Source organism: Macaca thibetana, chromosome 3 (assembly GCF_024542745.1).
Source record: "Macaca thibetana thibetana isolate TM-01 chromosome 3, ASM2454274v1, whole genome shotgun sequence".
Lineage (NCBI taxonomy): Eukaryota > Metazoa > Chordata > Mammalia > Primates > Cercopithecidae > Macaca > Macaca thibetana.
The window spans coordinates 149,455,834-149,474,536 of NC_065580.1; the positions used below are offsets into that span (position 1 = coordinate 149,455,834).

The 18,703-nt window shown below is 47.3% G+C and overlaps 1 protein-coding gene across 2 annotated transcripts in view; it reads left to right on the forward strand.

Annotated features, from left to right (window-relative positions):
* SDK1 (sidekick cell adhesion molecule 1) overlaps positions 1–18,703 on the forward strand; it is a 978,941-nt gene that overhangs the window by 685,505 nt on the left and 274,733 nt on the right. For both annotated transcript variants that reach the window (XM_050785652.1, XM_050785653.1), the window contains one exon: positions 7,984–8,120. In XM_050785652.1, coding sequence (XP_050641609.1) covers positions 7,984–8,120 — 137 coding nt within the window. The remainder of the gene's footprint in view (positions 1–7,983; positions 8,121–18,703) is intronic.

Below are 18,703 nucleotides of genomic sequence, written 5' to 3' on the forward strand. Positions count from 1 at the left end.
GAAGAGGCTTCTAAAACTCCAGATGGTTCCATGAGGCAGCCTGTAAATTAACCACACAAGTCATCATTAAATGCTGGTCACCCCTTGTTTTAGTAGCGTCTTTCCTCTAGTTTTCCAGTGCCGTGGGGACAGGACCCGGTTTCTGGGATGACTTCATATTCCCCAAAGCATCTTCCTGTATTGAGCACACCAGAGGGACCAGGCTCCTAAGGCCTTATGGATTGATTAATTGTTAAATCATTTAAAGACCCAATTAACATTTCATCTCTCCTCCTGAAATCAGAGACTAATTCTCATGAGCCTGGAGAAAACCCAATTTACGGAGCTGACTCGGAGGCTCTCAGGCAGTGGGAGAGGTTGCTTTCTATAAAACCACTTCTGCCAAAGCCATCATAAGGAGTGAAGAATTTAATACTGTTTCCCTCAGAGTTATCAAGCCCCGTCATCTTCATCCTCAGAGTGAAGTCAAAGAAGATGGGTTTGACCAAGTCATCATTTGCGCATTAAAGGGCCAAGGCTTTCTATATAGAAAAAAAGTACTTATCTGATCCTCTTCTGCCAGAGCAATTACCCCCTACAGCCACAATTCCACCAATTGCTTTCTTTCAAGTCTTTTTTCAAAACTGTTTTTCTCACACACACCTCGCTTCATCTCTCTCCCGTACAGTTGGGTTTCCCGTACAGTTGGGTTTCTGTTACTGTTGTTGTTAATTTCTGATATTCCTGAGGTGTCCTGTGCCTGACGGTGGTTTCCCCCCTATTCTCTTTAAATTACAAAGTGACTCAGCACTGGGCTTCGCTTCCATTGTTCTCTGGGACCTCTTCCATTTATCCGCCTGTGCGCTTATCACTGTCTGTGAGTCACTCCGCTGATCATTTATCTCCTTTCAAAGTTGGCAGAGTAATGCTTCGACGCAATCTATCCCCATTAGATAAGATTTTCTGAAATGGATTCAGAATATATTAAAGCCTCATTTATCTGTTATTGATGGGTTAGTCAAGGATCTCACAAAGGTTCATTTTCTAAATAACCAAAACTTATTATTTAAAGAAATAGTGGCCGGCCGCAGAGGCTCACGCCTGTAATCGCAGCACTTTGGGAGGCCGAGGCAGGTGGATCACGAGGTCAGGAGTTCAAGACCAGCCTGGCCAAGATGGCGAAACCCCGTCTCTACTAAAAATACAAAAATTAGCTGGGCATGGTGGTGGGTGCCTGTAATCCCAGCTACTTGGGGGGCTGAGGCAGAGAATTGCTTGAACCCCAGAGGCGGAGGTTGTAGTGAGCCGAAATTATGCCACTGCACTCCAGCCTGGGCAACAGAGCAAGTCTCTGTCTCAAAAAAAAAAAAAAAAAAAAAAAGAAAGAAAGAAACAGTTTATATTTCCAGAATAAGGCATGCCGTCTTTTATTGCATGTCTCAGATATTGCGCATTTGTTTTTGTTTTTTTACAAATTGGAAGTTTACACCAACCCTGTGTTAAGCAAGCCTATTGGTACAATTTTTCCAACCGCGTGTGCTCACTTAGTGTCTCTGCGTCACATTTTGGGAATTCTCACAATGTTTCACACTTTGTCACTATTATTGTATCTGTGACGGTGATCCCTGATCAGTGATCTTGAATGTTACTATTGTAATTGTTTGGGGACACCATGAACCACGCCCATGTAAGATGGCAAACTTAAGCTCTAAATGCCGTGTGTGTTCTGACTGCTCCACCAACTGGCCATTCCCTGTCTCTCTCCCTCTCCTTGGGCCCCTGTATTCCTTGAGACCCGCAGTGTGAAATTTGGCCAGTTAATAATAACCCTGCGAAGGCCTCTAAGCGCCCAAGTGAAAGGGAGGATTGTACATCTCTCACTAGAAAGCAGACTGGAAATGATGAAGCTTAGTAAGGAAGGCATGTCGAAAGCCAAGACAAGACAAAAGCTAGACCTCTTACCCCAAACAGTCAGCCAAGCTGTGAATGCAAAGGGAAAGTAATTGAAGGAAATATAAAGTGCTCCAGTGAACACACAAATGATAAGAAAGCGAAACCGTCTTATTGCTGATGTGGAGAAAGTTTGAGTGGTCTGGAGAGAAAAATCAAACCAGCCTCACCATTCCCTTAGGCCAAAGCCTAACCCAGTACAAGGCCATAGCTCTCGTCAGTTTTGTGAAGACCAAGAGAGGTGAGGAAGCTGCAGAAGAAAACTGGAAGCTAGCTGGGATTGGTTTGTGAGATTTAAGGAAAGATGCCGTCCCCGTAACATAAAAGTACAAGGTAAAGCAGCAGGTGCTGATGGAGAAACTAGGTAAGTTATTCAGAAGACCTAGCCGGGAACAGTGATGAGGGTGGCTACACTAACAGGAAATTCTCAGTGTAGGCGAAACAGCCTTTTATGGGAAGAAGATACCATCTAGGACTTTCCTAGCTACAGAGAAGTCAGTGTCTGGTTTCAAAGCTTCAAAGGGCAGGCTGACTCTCTTGTTAGGGGCTAATGGAGCTGGGGACTTTAAGTTGAAGCCAACACTCATTTGCCATGCTGAAAATCTTAGGGCTCTTAAGAACGATGCTCGGTCTACTTTGCCTGTGTTCTGTAAATGGAACGGCAAAGCCTCGGTGAGAGCTCATCTGTTTACAGCGTGTTTTACTGAATATTTGAAGCCTACTTTTGAGACCTGCAGCTCAGAAAAGAAAAATTCCTTTCAAAATATTACTGCTTATGGACAATGTACCTTGTCACGCTAGAGCTTTGATGGGAATATACAAGGAGGTTTCATGCCTGCTAGCCCAATATCTGTTCTTCAGCCCATGGATCAAGGCGGAATTTTGACCGTCAAGTCTCATTATTTAAGGACTATATTTCATAAGACTATAGTTGTCATGGATGATAATTCCTCTGACGGATTTGGGCAAAGTCAATGGAAAACCTTCTGGAAAGGATTCATCATTCTAGATGCCATTAAGGGTGTTTGTGGGCCGGGCGTGGTGGCTCCCACCTGTAATCCCAGAACTTTGGGAAGCCGAGGTGGGCAGATCACAAGGTCAGGAGATCAAGACCATCACAGCTAATACAGTGAAACCCCGTCTCTACTAAAAACACAAAAAATTAGCCGGGCGTGGTGGCGGGCACCTGTAGTCCCAGCTACTCAGGAGGCTGAGGCAGGAGAATGGCGTGAACCCAGGAGGCAGAGCTTGCAGTGAGCCGAGATCACGCCACTGCACTCTCCAGCCTGGGCAACAGAGCAAGACTCCGTCTCAAAAAAAAAAAAAAAAAAGGAATGTTTGTGATTCATGGGAGGAGGTGAGAGTATCAATATCAACAGGAGTTGGGAAGAAGTTGATTCCAACCCTTGTGGATAAGGTTGGAGGGGTTCAAGGCTTCCATGGAGGAAGTAGCTGCAGATGTGGTGGAAATAGCAAGAGAAGTAGAATTAGACGTGGAGCCCGAAGATGGTCTGAATTGCCACAATCTCATAATCAAACTTGTCCAGATGAAGATTTGCTTCTTAGAGATGAGCAAAGCAAGTCGTGTGGGATGGCGTCTACTCTTGGCAAAGATGCTGTGGACATTGTTGAAATGACAACAAGGACTTCGAATATTGCATGAACTTAGCTGGTAAAGCAGTGGCAGGGTTTGAGAGGATTGACTGTAATTTCGAACGAAGTTCTACTGTGGGTAAAATGCTATCAAACAGCATCGCATGCTACAGAGAAGTCTTTCATGAGAGGAAGAGTCCACTGACGCAGCAGGCTTCACTGCTGTCTCATTTGAAGAAATTGCCACAGTCCCCCCAGCCTTTAGCACCCACCACTCTCATCCAAGCAGGACCCTCCACCAGCAATGAGATCGTGACTCACCGTCAGCATCCAAGCAGGACCATCAACATCCAAGCAGGACCCTCCACCAGCAATGAGATCGTGACTCACCGAAGGCTCAGATGATTGTTCACGTTTTTTAGCATAAAGTATTTTTATATTAAGGTGTGTACATGTTTTTTAGACAATGCTATTGCACACTTAATAGACTGCAGTAGAGTATAAACAGACCTTGTATGTGCACTGGAAAACCAAAACATGCGTGTGACTTGCAAATTGCGATATTCACTTCTTTGCGGTGGTCGGGAACTGAACGTGCAGTATTTCTGAGATATGTCTCTCTGTCACAAGGCCCTTCACGTTATGAAACAGGTAATATTTTACACACAAGATATTATCGAGGGAATTTTCATAGAGGGGAGAGATTGAAACTGGGAAAAATTGATGTTTCCTTCCAATGCTTGAGTCCTGTGATCTACGGAAAAATCACACTTTGTACTGGTCCATCACACCGAGTGTGACTTTGAGTCAACGGAGTGACTTCGTGGGACAGTAGCAGAGAAGGATGCGTACGCCTCTGCACATCACGGGCACTTGGGTCCTCAGGCACCACTGGGCGGGTAGCTCTTGCCACCTACACTGAATGCCTCAAGACTAGTTTGCTTTCTAAGTTCTTAAGTATTTGTTTTTAATCTTTTAAAAAAATCTTTTTACATCCCTTCAGCTCAGGCTCTTGCGACCATTTTTGCTGTTCGGCGTGCCTGCTTCTGGTAGATCCTTCTCCTCTGCTGCTTGTGGTCTGCTGGCAGGAGGGAAATCAGAAACCACTCTGACTAGAATCACATCCTAGCTGAGGGGGCAGAGGGACGGAGGGATATGTGTGAGCATGTTCCAGGGACTGAGAGCTGACCCCTGGAGGACAGAAGCTGCCCAGGGAGTAGCCTCCATTTCAGTGAGTGTCTGCACAGCACAGCAGCCCCAAGAGAAAGGCAGTCCCCTCACCTGGAAGATGGGTCATTTCTGTGTGAATTCTCACCTGAGGCTAAGAGAAGCATGATTTGAAATCAAGTGCAAGAGGCCGTGTTTTCACCTCTGTGGGAAAGACAGACTTTCAGAATTTAGAATTCGATCAAACATAACCCCCTCGAGGTCATCAGAGAAAGTGTGCAGAGACACGGCAGCTTGTCCGGGGCCACAGGTCACCCATTCCTATTGTCTCCTAGGAGCCTGTCCACATCTTATAGCATATGGTCACCTGGCCCAAGAATGTCTGTTTTGCAGGGTTTGTCCTGAGCTGGTTGTACACCCTCTCCTGCTCCGGCTTCTCTCCGACTCCTACTGTGTGTGTCTGCAGAGCTGCCTGGCTCCTCGAGCCTCTAATCCACCTTTAGTTTCACGGTCTGTCTCCCGTCCTGACTATTACAGATGATCATCTGACAGTGTGTCCAGTCTGTGAGAACAGCTTCCAATGAGCTGCCCTTGGGGTCCCAGAGCCAAAGTCAAGAAGACAGTCCAAAAATTGTGACCATAAGCTCGTTCCTGATCTCTCTGTGCAGGCCACTGCATTTCTCCTTGACCCTGTCTGGCCTCTCTGCCACCCAGGGCAAATCCTGCATTCCTACCACCCTCACTGACCCCAAGCCTCCCAGAGTTGAATCATTGGCCGCATGGTTGAACCCAGTCTCCAGCCCCTTCCACCCCCCAGAGGTCAGAAGGCTGAGCCGTCACCACTGGCTCAAAGCCCCAACCCTCTAATCCCCATAGTTGGCCTCCCTGGCATGGCCAGACCCATCCTGGAAGGATCTTGGGGCTCACCATGAGTCCCCCCAAGAAGCATAAGCTCAACTGTGGTCTGAGAGGCGCACCATGATGACAAAAACCATCCCGGTAATTCAGGAAACTTCAACAGTCTAGAAGTTCCATCTCAGATCAGATACATTCTTTATGATAAACTATCTTATTTGGCTGTGTCTGTCAGATTTGTTTGTATTTTCTTTTCAGGTGGGACTGTTTGAACAACTTTGGTTTAGTTTCAGACCAAACTGATTCAGATTGCAGAGGGGGGGGGATAGGAAATGGGGCTTGGGAGAAGTAGAATTTCTATCCTGGCATTTCCGCCTCTAATGGAGATTCGGTTATTGGAGAACTGAAATAGAAATGACAGCTCCGCCCAGGTGCAGTGGCTCATGCTTATAATCCCACCACTTCGAGAGGCTGTGGTGGGATGATCGCTTGAGGCCAGGAGTTTGAGACCAGCCTGGACAACATAGTGAGACCCATTCTATACAAAAAATAAAAAAAAGAAACGAACGGCCAGGTGTGGGGGCTGATGCCTTTAATCCCAGCACTTTGGGAGGCCGAGGCGGGCAGATCACGAGGTCAGGAGATCAAGACCATCCTGGCTAACATGGTGAAACCCCGTCTCTAATAAAAATATAAAAAATTAACTGGTCATGGTGGCGGATGCCTGTAGTCCCAGCTACTCGGGAGGCTGAGGCAGGAGACTGGTGTGAACCCGGGAGGGAGGCGGAGCTTGCAGTGAGCCGAGGTTGTGCCACTGCACTCCAGCTTGGGCGACAGAGCGAGACTCCGTCTCAAAAAAAAATGAAACGAACAATTCCTTTTCTGATTCAAAACTTAATTCACAGTTAAAGAGAAAACAAGATGACATCCTGGGCTCACGTTTATTCTTTATCGCACTAACGTACAATGTAGTCGCGGTCTACATTAGAAATATTACTATGCTTATAAATGGTGTGCATGGATTGGAGCTGTGTTTCTTAGGGAGCTGAAAGCACAAAACAGCTTAATAAATTTCAAGATGTAATGAGTACATTTTTAAAATTAAAAATATCAAGTATAATTATGGCTTTTTGTTCTGACCCGTGTGGGTCAGCAGTAATTGATGTCTAAGAGACCAAAAACGGGTTAGCGGTAAGCCAGGTCACTCTCGGCATCCCCTCTCCCCGGCACTGCCTGGCAGCATTTATAGAGGGGCAGCCAGCCAGAACAGCCCCGGCACGGGATCCTGCCCCAGATTCAGGAGACGTGAAGGTTGAATACGGGGCCTGGGCAGCTCATGGTTTTAAGGTTATAGAGTCAGCCTTGGTAGAAACTACATAGTAGGGTTTTGCAGCTTTGTCACTGGGAAATCCCAGTAAAAACCTTTTTTTTTTTTTTTTTTTTTTACTGGTAAGTTATTTAAAGAATTTATTCACTTTAATTGCATTTCCATTTTATAGCCTTGCTGATGTGTTCTTTACCATTTCCATGGGATTTTAGTTACTGTTTTCACTACATTTTCTTTTAAGTGCTTCCCCCAAATCCCCTTAACTCCAGCAGAAGACATAATGACAATGTAACCTCATGCTGTCAATAAATGCGGCAACTGTGTTGTCTGAGAATACGTGCGGGCATTTTCTCTCATAACTCCAAATGGCTACTGTTGGAAACGTTCCTGTGAAATGTACCGGACCTTTTCCTGTGTATGTGGCATTTCCATTGCCAGCTTCTAGTTGTAAAAACAAATTGTTGACCAAGTTTTCTCAATTAAATAATGTATGTGTAGGCCGGGCGCGGTGGCTCACGCCTGTAATACCAGCACTTTGGGAGGCTGAGGTGGGTGAATCACGAGGTCAGGAGTTCAAGACCAAACTGGCCAAGATGGTGTGAAACCCCGTCTCTACTAAAAATAACAAAAATGAGCCAGGCGTGGTGGTGGGCGCCTGTAATCCCACCTAATAGGGAGGCTGAGGCAGAGAATCGCTTGAACCCGGGAGGCAGAGGTTGCAGTGAGCCCAGATCGCATCACAGCACTCCAGCCTGGGCAACAGAGCGAGACATAGTCTCATAAAAAATTTAAAAAAATAATAATAATGTATGTGTTAACGTCTACGTCCCCTCTCCCTATTTATGTGACAGCGTTAGTACTTGTTTTGGTAGCTAGCATAAGGGTTCAATGAAATTATGACCAGTAAACAAAATAACACTGTGAATAATGAAGCTGGGTTTTGTCTGTCGCTTTTTGGGAGGAAGAGAGTTAATATTTGCGTTTGGGGCATATTTTATGTTCTTCACTTCCCAAACATGACACAGCAGGACAGGCTGCTGTAAGAGCTCAGGCTCACCATGGATTCTGATGTGTGTTTTCTTCTTTTTCCTTTTCATCCCCTTCAATTCAAGTGAACTGCCTCATTCACCTCAGAACCTCCTGGCCAGCCCTAATTCTTCCCACAGCCACGCCGTGGTGCTCTCTTGGGTCCGGCCCTTTGACGGAAACAGTCCTATTCTTTATTACATCGTGGAGCTGTCTGAAAACAGTAAGTAGCAAAATGGAACTGTCACCGTGGACGATAATCAGATCTTTGTGTGTGCTCTTAATGTCCTTAACCTTTACTTCTGGGTCAGATCCAAAACAACTAATAAAAGGCTGTAATGCTTTTCAGGGTTTCAAACACAGTCTGCCCTTTAGGAAAGAGAAAAAACCATGCAGGACCTGAGAGAGGGAAGGGAAGAAGTCCTTAGTTAGAGAAGCTCTCGGGGGAGAGTGGATTTGGGGCCCCATGGGAGGGCCGTGCACACAGGGCTGCTCCGAGCAAAGCCCCGCAGTGTCATTCCCAGGGCGAGCTGGAAATGGGTTAACAATGCCCGCCACCTGGGTGCCTTGAGAGTTTGCCGCCACCGCCACTGCTCACGTCTGTGGGAGGTTTTCTCCAGCGTAGACGTGGTGCCACGTGTTCAGCACCCTCTTCCCGACTCACCTTCCAGGACCCCTCTGCCCCTTTACCACTGTCCTTGGAAATCTTCTGCATGAAACACGCTCCTTCCGTGGGCTACTCACAGCCTTGGCTTTCCTCCAGCCGCCAAGCCCTTCTTCCCTTCTCTTCCTGGCTGGCTGGGTGACGTGTCCCCCACTGTGTGCACCCACTCACGCCTCTCCGCTCTTCCTGGAATCTCTTCCTGAGAAGTCGCATGCCTTCCTGTGATTTTTTAGCAGTGTATTTTCCTTGATAACTCAAACATTTATATCCTTCACCCAGGCCTCCAGGATCACTTATGGAGCCCAGAGGCTTGATGTCTGTATCGGGCTGTCTTACAGACCTCTCCAACTTAACCTCTTTCCACTGCATTTTTTATTTTATTTTATTTATTTATTTATTTTTTACCTCCTGCAGCCACCCAAATCTCTACTCCCAGCACCCTGCATTTCTGTATTCCTCTGCCGGAACCCTAGGAATAGTCCCCAGTTCCTTTCCCTGGACCTCAGCCCCCACCTCCACACCCCCTGGATCAGCAGTCCTGTGAGTCTGTTAACTAGGATTCTGATCCCTTTCCTCTCTGCCTCAGACCACTGGTACCTCTCGCCAGGACCACTGCAGCAGCCTTCCAGCCGGCTCTATTTCCTCTTCTAAACCATTCACCTACCAGCAGCAACACTGATCTTCTAAGATACACCCAGACCAGGCCACTCCCCTGTACATGTCCTGCAGGGGTTCCTGCTGCATGCAATATAGAAGCCAAACGCCTCGCTCCCTGTGCAGCCTCGGGTCACCCTGTGCAGCCTCGGGTCACCGTGTGCAGCCTCGGGTCACCGTGTGCAGCCTCGGGTCACCCTGTGCAGCCTCGGGTCACCGTGTGCAGCCTCGGGTCACCCTGTGCAGCCTCGGGTCACCGTGTGTAGCCTCGGGTCACCCTGGGCTACTGTGTTCTTTCTCCACACCCGTCAGCCACACGGGTTGCATGAAACTCAACGCGGGTTTTATGTTGACTCCCCGAATGGGCCAAATATCTCATCTCAGGGCCTGTTCCTTCCCCTGGAAACCCACAGGGCTAGATTGTTACCCTTCATAATAGATAACCCATTACCTCCACAAAGAAGCTCTCCAGCACGCCAGCCCGATTTCACCTTGTGCTTTTGTTGTTGTTGTCGTTGTTTGTTTTGAGATGGAGTCTTGCTTTGTCACTCAGGCTGGAGTGCAGTGGCGCAATCTCAGCTCACTATAACCTCTGCCTCCTGGGTTCAAGCAATTCTCCTGCCTCAGCCTCCCAAGTGGTTGGGACTACAGGCACCCGCCACCATGCCCAGCTAATTTTTGTTGTTTTAGTAGAGACGGAGTTTCACCATATTGGCCAGGTTGGTCTCAAACTCCTGACCTTGTGATCTGCCCACTTCGGCCTCCCAAAGTGCTGGGATTACAGGCGTGCTCGGCCTCCCAGAGCGCTGGGATTATAGGCATGAGCCACTGCACCCGGCCTCCAATTTAACCTTTTAATACCTAAGCTGGAGGCCTCCCTCTGTTATCCCATCTGTATTAGTCCATTTTCACACTGCTGATAAAGACACATCCGAGACTGGGCAATTTACAAAGGAAAGAGGTTTAATGGAGAACTCACAGTTCCACGTGGCTGGGGAAGTCTCAGATCATGGTGGAAGGTGAAAGGCATGTCTCACGTGGCAGCAGACAAGAGAAGAGAGCTTGTGCAGGAAAACTCCCCCTTGTAATAACCCTCAGACCTCAGGAGACTTACTATCAGGAGAACAGCACAAGACAGACCTGCCCCCGTGATCCAGTTACCTCCACTGAGTCCCTCCCACAACTCATGGGAGCTCAAGATGAGATTTGAGTGGGGACACAGCTGCACCACATCACCCATTTATTCCAGATGGGGGTCTCCTTCCCTGGGCCTCCCCGAGGCAGAGCCAGACGCAGGTATCGTGGCTGTTACCATGATCCACTTTATTCGGCCTGTGGTTGTCTCCCAATGACACTGGTGTTCTAAACTGGGTCCCTGTTTTCAGGACAGCTACGAGTGGTGCACTCTTGGGTACCCTCTCCTGAAACCCAGCTCCCCGTGGGTCCCTGGCACTGCTCACTTCTCTGGGGCAGATTCAGCATGGGTCCTGCCATGGCTCTTCCCAGCTAACGCCAGTCTGTACACACCTCCTGCAATTATTTACATATTTCTCCTAATTATGGCATATTTCTCCTAATTGTGAGACTTCCCCAGCCACGTGGAACTGTGAGTTCTCCATTAAACCTCTTTCCTTTGTAAATTGCCATTTATTTCTCCTAATTACCTTTTCTACACCCTCGCCCTCCCCTGGTAGAGGTTTCCTTCTGATGATACGGTATACTCACACCACAGCCACAGCGTTTGATTCCCATTTCATAGCTACGGGAATGGATGTGCAGAGGTTGTAAGGCACTGTCACCTGCCCAGGGTCCCATGGCGATGGGAGGGGAAGATGGGGTCCCTGCGCGGTCTGACTCCGGAGTCGGTGCTCATCAGGAGTCCACAGAGGAGTCTTGGGGAGCAGAGTGTGCCGTTACGCTACAGTGGGGCTTCATGGAGAGACCGCACTTGGGCATCGGTCTGTGTGGACATGGAGGAAGCCACTCCGGGAATCTGAAGAACCATTATTTGAGTTCTGCACCATGCAAACCAGTTCACTGAGGGAGGGCCCAGAGGCAGTGCGTTATTCCGTGTCTTGGGCGTCTAAGGTTACACGCTCCAGTCCTGGGCACCACCTCAGAGTGAGGCCAGAGTCCAGGCCCTTCTCCCCCTCGCAGGGGCATCTCTGAGGCCGGAGTCCAGGCCCTTCTTCCCCTGTAGAGGGGCCTCTGCGAATCCCACTCTGGCCTCTTTCCTCCCAGAGACAGGGCAGGTTAGAAACCAGCCTGCGTGTAGACGGCCATCGTAGCTTCCACTCACCCGAACGGGATAGGCCAGGGTGTTACTGATTCAGAAAACCTCTGAGAGGACAGAAGAATTTCCCGCGGATGGTGTGGCCATGCTGCCTGTATGTAAAACAGGACTTGACAGTGATCTGGGTGGAGAGAGCGGGATGGGGCAGAGCTGGTGTCGTCTGAATTCTGGTTCGCATCCACCCTAAGGACAGCCCCCATCAGGCGCTATCGCGTCAGGCTTCAGGACTGTGTCTCCTTTGTCTTGGTGCCTCTCATTCCCTGCACGTAGTAGGCACTCGGCAAACAAAGTGAAATTCATCTCTCCAGGGGAGTCCCCTTGTGAGGGACTGAAAATTATAGTCCTGGGCCATCTTCCAAAACAGAGGTGTTCTACCTTCCCCCATTTCCATGAAGGAAGGCTTTGCTTTGAGATGCCCGGCCAGCGGTCTTCTCAGCTGATAGCGGGACTGGCTCCTCCAGCCAGTCACCTTGCCTCAGTGAGAAGCAGGTTTCATGTGTAACTATCTAGCCAGCCAGGCATTACAGCGGTGAATCCAGACTGGGCGTCTGCTCTGCACTCTGCCGGGTGCTGGGTGCTGGGGGCAGAGCCCAGACGTTACAGCGGTGAATCCAGACTGGGCAGCTGCTCTGCACTCTGCTGGGTGCTGGGTGCTGGGTGCCGGGGGCAGAGCTGATGTGATCAGTCTCCACTGCGAACAGCGAGGAGACAGCCAGAGGCACCGACGCAGCCTCCACGCCGCACGTTCCTGGCGAGGTACGTACGTAGTAATGTGACTGTATAGAAGGCAAGTCGGAGAAAGTCTTCAAAGAAGATGTGACATGAGGCCTGGGCCAGATGGGCGATGAGGGGACAGCATCAGCAAGGTCCCCTCAGTCTCAGGCCTCCGGGCTCGGTGGGAAACAGCTGCCAGTGAGATGGGGCTGGGGCATCGCTGGCGGCACATATTGGTGTTACCTGGGAAAGTTCTTCCTCCTTCTTGGTGGCTCAGATCGAATATCACTTCTGCAAGTCCCTTTACACCCAGGCAGAAATCTTCCCTCCTCAGGGCTCCCATGCTGGCTTCTCCCTCCTCGGGGCTCCCATGCTGGTCTACATGCTTCCCTTCGAGCACGTGCATCATAGTTCCTGACTCGTGTCCATCTCCTGGCAAGACTGGGAACCCCTTCAGGGCAGGCGGGGTTCGTGTGTTGGTCCTCTATGCTGTGACACCAGCAGAGTGCCTGGCACACACAGGACGGCTCTGTAGGTGTCCAGCTGCTTTATTTCACTCAGAAGGGGACAGAAAACGTCGGTCACCCCTATTAGCCTCTGGCTTTCCTCCTGAAGCTGGCTGACATTCCCAGCTATCTCTCCTTCAGAGCCTGGAGTGTGGGTATCGTGCTGTTTAGAATCTAGAGTAGGTACCATGGTTGCCTCCTGCCTATTCTGATTTCCACTGTGTGAAGGGAGCCCGTGACCTTGGCTGAAGCAGCCTGTGCTGCTACCGGCTGGTTGGTCCGCGTCTTCCTGTCGTGGCAAATAGGAAGAGCAGCACCGTCATCTGGGCCAATGGTCTGGTTTTTATTTTTATTAGCAACAAATGCCCTTAAGAAGCAGCTGAACATGGTGGCTAATTAGAGCCAGAAAGAATAGCTTAGCAGCAAGTGCACTAAAATGGAAATTGCACTTGGCCTACACTCAGCGTGTGCAAGTGGTCAGCACTAAATAACGCCATCTACTAGGTCTGTCCCTCTGGCTACTCGGGAGACACTCCACAGCCAGCTCCTCCTGGCAGGCTGACTGGGATGCCATTCTCCTGGAAGCCAAGGATCCTGCAGGGGCCAAACCTATGTGATTTAGTGGCCAAGGCAGACACTTGATCGCCTCTGCCCTGACGACATTCCTGCCACTGCAGAAGGGCCTCTTCCGAGCTCTTTGGAGCAGAGTCTGGGGCTTGAACTGAACCTGCATCCATGTACGGGACTCAAGGTGCATCTCTGGATGGAAGATACACATGGCCCTCTGCAGGCATCCCAGGGTTTGCCTCTCTGGGAAGTTTGATGGTTCTCCTGTGCCAGGTGCCTGTTTAGTAAGCCTGGGGCTCAGAGAAGAGCAGTAGTGTCCTAGGGCCTGGGTCAAGGTACCCATCTGGTGGATTGAGGAGAGCAGAGGGTCAGGCCAGGTGGCGGATGAGGGAAGCCTGGGGGATCCCTGCATTGAGAGAGTGCAGGGATTCCTGATGGCTTGACAGTGGGGACCCCATGACCAGGCTGAGAATTCTGTTGAATAATGAAAGCATTTGGCCCACTCTCTAAAATCCTTATCAATTATGATCAAGAATGATCTTTCTCTGAGATTATTATGATCCCGTGGAGGGAGACTGTCAGGTAAGAATTGTGAAAGACGTTGCAGTGTGCCATAAAAAGGATTGCTGGGTGTCTCATCTAGCACCCTTCAGGGTTATCTGATTCGACAGGGATCCACACTTTCCATGTCTTTGGGCTACTCATCTTTGTAAATTGTAGAAATCTTATAGTAATGCACTTTGAGTAATGCAAATTTCTTTTTCAAAGAAATGCAAGTAAATGCAAATTTTATCCTGCAGTATATAACTGGCTATTGCTCTGCAGATCCTGACCAGTTTTGCATCTATTTATAAATTCATTTTAGCACTATCACTATGTTGTGTGCTGTTTGCTTTCTTTTGATACAGTTGAAACATCTTACTGGTTCCCTCATAAATTAATGACTTAACTAAAATCTTTGATACATGTTGATTCTATCTTTGTATTAGAGCCATTATTTTGCCGTCTTAAAAATTTATTCTTTAGCATGAGTGAGTCAGCATTGCACAGTGTTAGAAATGCAGATATTTGTTTAATGCAACAGTTGCCACCAGTTTCCATGGTAACCTTGATATTTGGGAGGGGCCATCGTAGTTCTCAAACTGAGCCTACAGGTGTTTTCCATGGGCTGGACAAAGGCGTCCCATGGCTGAAACAGAAGAATGGTGGCCTTTTACCAGTTATCAAGAGAAATTCAGTCTTTTTCTTACGATTTTTTTTTCAACCTTAACACCTGCTGTTGTGTGTCTTGTGGTAAATGCTTGCAGGTAACAAACTTACTTATATTAAAAACTCAGAATCCTTCATTCTACTCAGTCCTACAGTTAGTTTTTTAATAGGATGAGTGTTCATAATTGTGATTTCGTATTATACCTTGTAATATTTAAATTTAATTAAAATGTAAATACATTTGTATTTTTTATTATTCAAGTTATGCATGCTGATTAATAAAAAATTTAGAAATACCTTAAAGCACAAAGAATAAAAATGATCACTACAGTCCCATATATGTTGAAAGCCAGCCGGCACCCAAGCCCTTGGTCCCTCCCCCAGCCCTTCCTCTAGGACTTGGCTCCCTGTTTATTCCCTCTCTGTGTTCTGTGTTCAAAGCTCTCCCTCTCTCCTGGCTTCTTCTGCCTCGAAGGACTGAGCTCTGCTAATTACCTGCACCTCCTTACTTCTCACTTGTTCTATCTACTCTTCTCTCCTGAAGCCATATTGTCATTGTTCTAAAGGACAGAGCCAGTGAGCTCCACGGAGTCCACTTCCCCTCAGCTTCTCTGCAAGCGATGCTCCTGATCACTCCTCCCACGCAGACCTCTTTGTTCCCAGGACTTGGCTTACGTCCTTCTCTTCATTCTTCCTTCTTATTCTCTCCTCTCCGTCCATTTTCTCTGACTCATTGAAGACTCTATTTCCCCTCCTGCCCCTAAAAAGTTGGCATTCCCCACTTTGTCTCACTCATATACTGGTCGTCTTAACACACAGGCTTTTCCTAGGGATCTCATGTTTGTCCATGGTTCACCTTTGACCCACACACCTTAAGTCCCTAATGTGTGTTTCCAACCTAGACCTCTCTGCTGAGCCTCAGATTCTTGTAACCAGATGTCTTCCGGACATCTACACCTCCATGTCCCAGGGGCTTAGCAGACTCCAACTCTAAAAAAGGACTCATCATCTGGCCCCGAAGTTGTTCCTCTTCCAAGTTAGAGATAATGTCAAGGCTGGGCGCAGTGGCTTACACCTGTGTTCTCAACACTTTGGGAGGCTGAGTCAGGAGGATCACTTGAGGCCAGGAGTTTGAGACCAGCCTGGGCAACATAGCAAGACCCCATATCTTAAAAAAAAAAAAAAAGAATTAAAAAATTAGCCAGGTGTGGTGGCTCATGCCTGTAATCCCAGCTACTCGGGAGGCTAAGGTGGGAGGATCGCTTCAACCCAGGAGTTGAAGGCTGCAGTGAGCCGCGATTGCACCAAGGCACTCCAGCCTGGGAGACAGAGTGAGACTTCATCTAAAAAAAAAGAAAAAGAGAGAGAGAAAAAAACATAATGTAATTCTTGACTCCTTCACCATTAATTCTCCCCAACAAATAAATTAATAAATTTTGTGGGGTTTACCTCACGCATTTTTATCAAATCCACTGCCCTGCCCTTCTTCATTCCTGCTACTGCTGACCCTAACTGGCTGTTGCCCATCATTGTAATCCATAGATCTGGGATCCTCAAATCTATCCTCCCTTGAGCCACCAGAGCGAGCTCAGTAATGCAGGAACCTGACCGAGTGATTTCCCCTGCCTGAAGCCTTCCAGAGGATCTTCAGAGGACCCACCACTGGGGCTGGGCGGGAAGGCTTCCCTGCACCTGCTGGTACTGCAGCCATGGCCCAAAGCCGCGTCCCCAGCCCCTGTCCTCCCTAGGTTGCCAGCCCTACTTCCGTATAGAGGTTCTCATTCCTTGAAGAGGGGATTCTAGGCTTCTTAGCACGGTAGCAGCACTGTTTACTGTCTGACCACCCCCTGCCTCTTCGATTTAACTCCAGCTGCTCACCACTCTGCTTTTCTTGCTTCAGCAACAAGGCATTGTTCCAGATTCTCTGGGGATACCAGATACTCAGTGCCACCACACCTTTGCTCACAGACTCTGGGAATTCTCGCCCTGATCCTGCCCCCTCTGCCTTTGCCTGGTCAGCTCCTACTCAGCGTCTCCTTTTAGGCGTTGCCTCTGGTCTCAAGTCTCAAGGTGCTACCCCATCTCCTCCCCTAGGAGTGTCATACCCACCCCCTACCCTGGGAGCACCATTCCCATCCCCTCGGGGGCGCCGTCCTCATCTCTTCCTCTACTTGCATCGTCCCCATCCCCTCCCCTAAGCCTCTCTCCTGAATTGACTCAGCAGTGCTGAATCAACCAATTGACAAACAACCTTTAGGGCACCAGCAAAGGCAAGACGGCAACACTAATGCAAATATCTAGAAGGAAATCATTTGAATCATCTTTCTACTCCAGCTGTGCAAAGATATCCTCCTGTGTCTTCATTCAGAAGGTTGAGGCTTCTGAGTTTCAGGTCTTTCGAGGGTGGTTTTAGTTTGTATTTCGACTGCTAGTGTTCTTGAACCCATTCTGCCAAGTCAGTTGGCTTTGTGCACTTTCTCTGCTATGATCTGTTAATTTTCTTTAACCTATTTATCTATCCAAGGCCTTAGGAATTTCTTTCTGTCATTTGTGACAAGGATTTTTTTTCAGTTTGCTTTTACCATTAATTTTTGTACATTACTTTTTGACGTACAAAAGTGTTTGATTTTTATGCAGTTAAATCTATTGATATTTTACTTTTTCACTTCATTACTTTTGTGTTTGGCTGTTTCGACACTCTCAAGCCTAAAATGAGTATTCTTATAGGTTTTTGCCTTGTTTATAAAGGTTTAATTTTTAACATATTTAACTCTAATTTTTCTGGAATTTAGGTGTGTTATATACTCCAACATATGACTCCTCCTGTCTTTAAAATGATCCATTTTCCCAACATGATTTATTGAATAATCCATTTATTTATGGTGTTTCCTTCTTTGTATATTCAGAGGACCTGTTTATATAAAAGTCTGCTTGTGGATTATTTAGTTCCATTGATTCATTATCTCTTTTTCTGCCAGTTTTATAGTATTTTAATTGCTTCCAAAATGTGTTTTAATAACTGATAAAGCAACTGTCTTCAACTTTTCAGAATTTTGTTATTACTTGTCATCATTTATTCTTCCAGAAAAAACTGAAATTATTTTGTTTCAAAAGTAGTCCCATTGAATTTTTAATCATGTTAAACCTATGAATTGTTTTATGAGAAGTGACTTCTAAGTAATTCTGTTTTTCCATCCAGAAAATAATTTGCGTCCCTATTTATTCAGCTGTTTAGTAAGGTTTGCAAGTTTATACCCATAGGCTGTATACTTTTTTGTCAAGGTTGTCCTGAGATTTTGTCTCGTTGCTCCTGTAAATAGCAATTTTTCCCCATTTCATCTTCTAATTAGTTATTGTAGGAACATAGGAAAACTACTGATGTTTCGGTATTTTTTTTTCCATTCAGTCATATTCTGTATTCCTTTATTATTCTAATGATTTTTCCATTGCTCTTCTTTGCTTTCAAGGTAGACAATCATATCTTTTCCAAATAATAAAAATGTATTTTTTTTTTGTTTTTCCTATCTTACTGTGTTGGTCGGAATAATTTTAAATAATTGGCATAGTAACGTCTCTTGTGTTTTTCCTTATCTCAGTGGAATGTCTACTAGGATTTTACTGTTATGTGTGATATTGATTGTTTTTTGTTGAGATATAATTTGTATGTAACAAAATGCAGAGACCTTAAAGGAGTTTTGACAAATATATACAGCCATATAGCCCACACCTCAAACAAAATACAAGTCAATTACAACATGCCAGAAAGTTCTGTGTGGCCCTTTCTCGTCAGTCTAACCCCTTCTTCTGACTTCTGTCACCATAGATTAGGTTTGCCTGTTTTTGAACTTATAGGAAGTTGTTACAGGATCTTTGGGGTGTCACTTTTCTAGCCGGAATCCTCTGTGGCTGGTGTCGCTTTTGTCCGAGTTCTCATCCTGTATCCAGGAAGAATGAGGTTCACAGACAAATGGAGGGTGAGGAAGATAAAGAGGAGCTTTACTGAGTGTCAGGAGAGCCCAGAGGAGCCCCGCAGTGGGTGGCTGCTCTCTGTAGGCAGGTCATCCCGTCGTCCGTGCAGTTCTCGGCAGAGAGGAGGTCTGGAGTGGGTGGCTCCTCTGCTGGCAGCTCATCCCAACGAGTGTTCAGCTCTCAGCAGAGAGAAGGCCCTGGAGAGGGTAGTAGCTTCTCTCTGCGGCTGG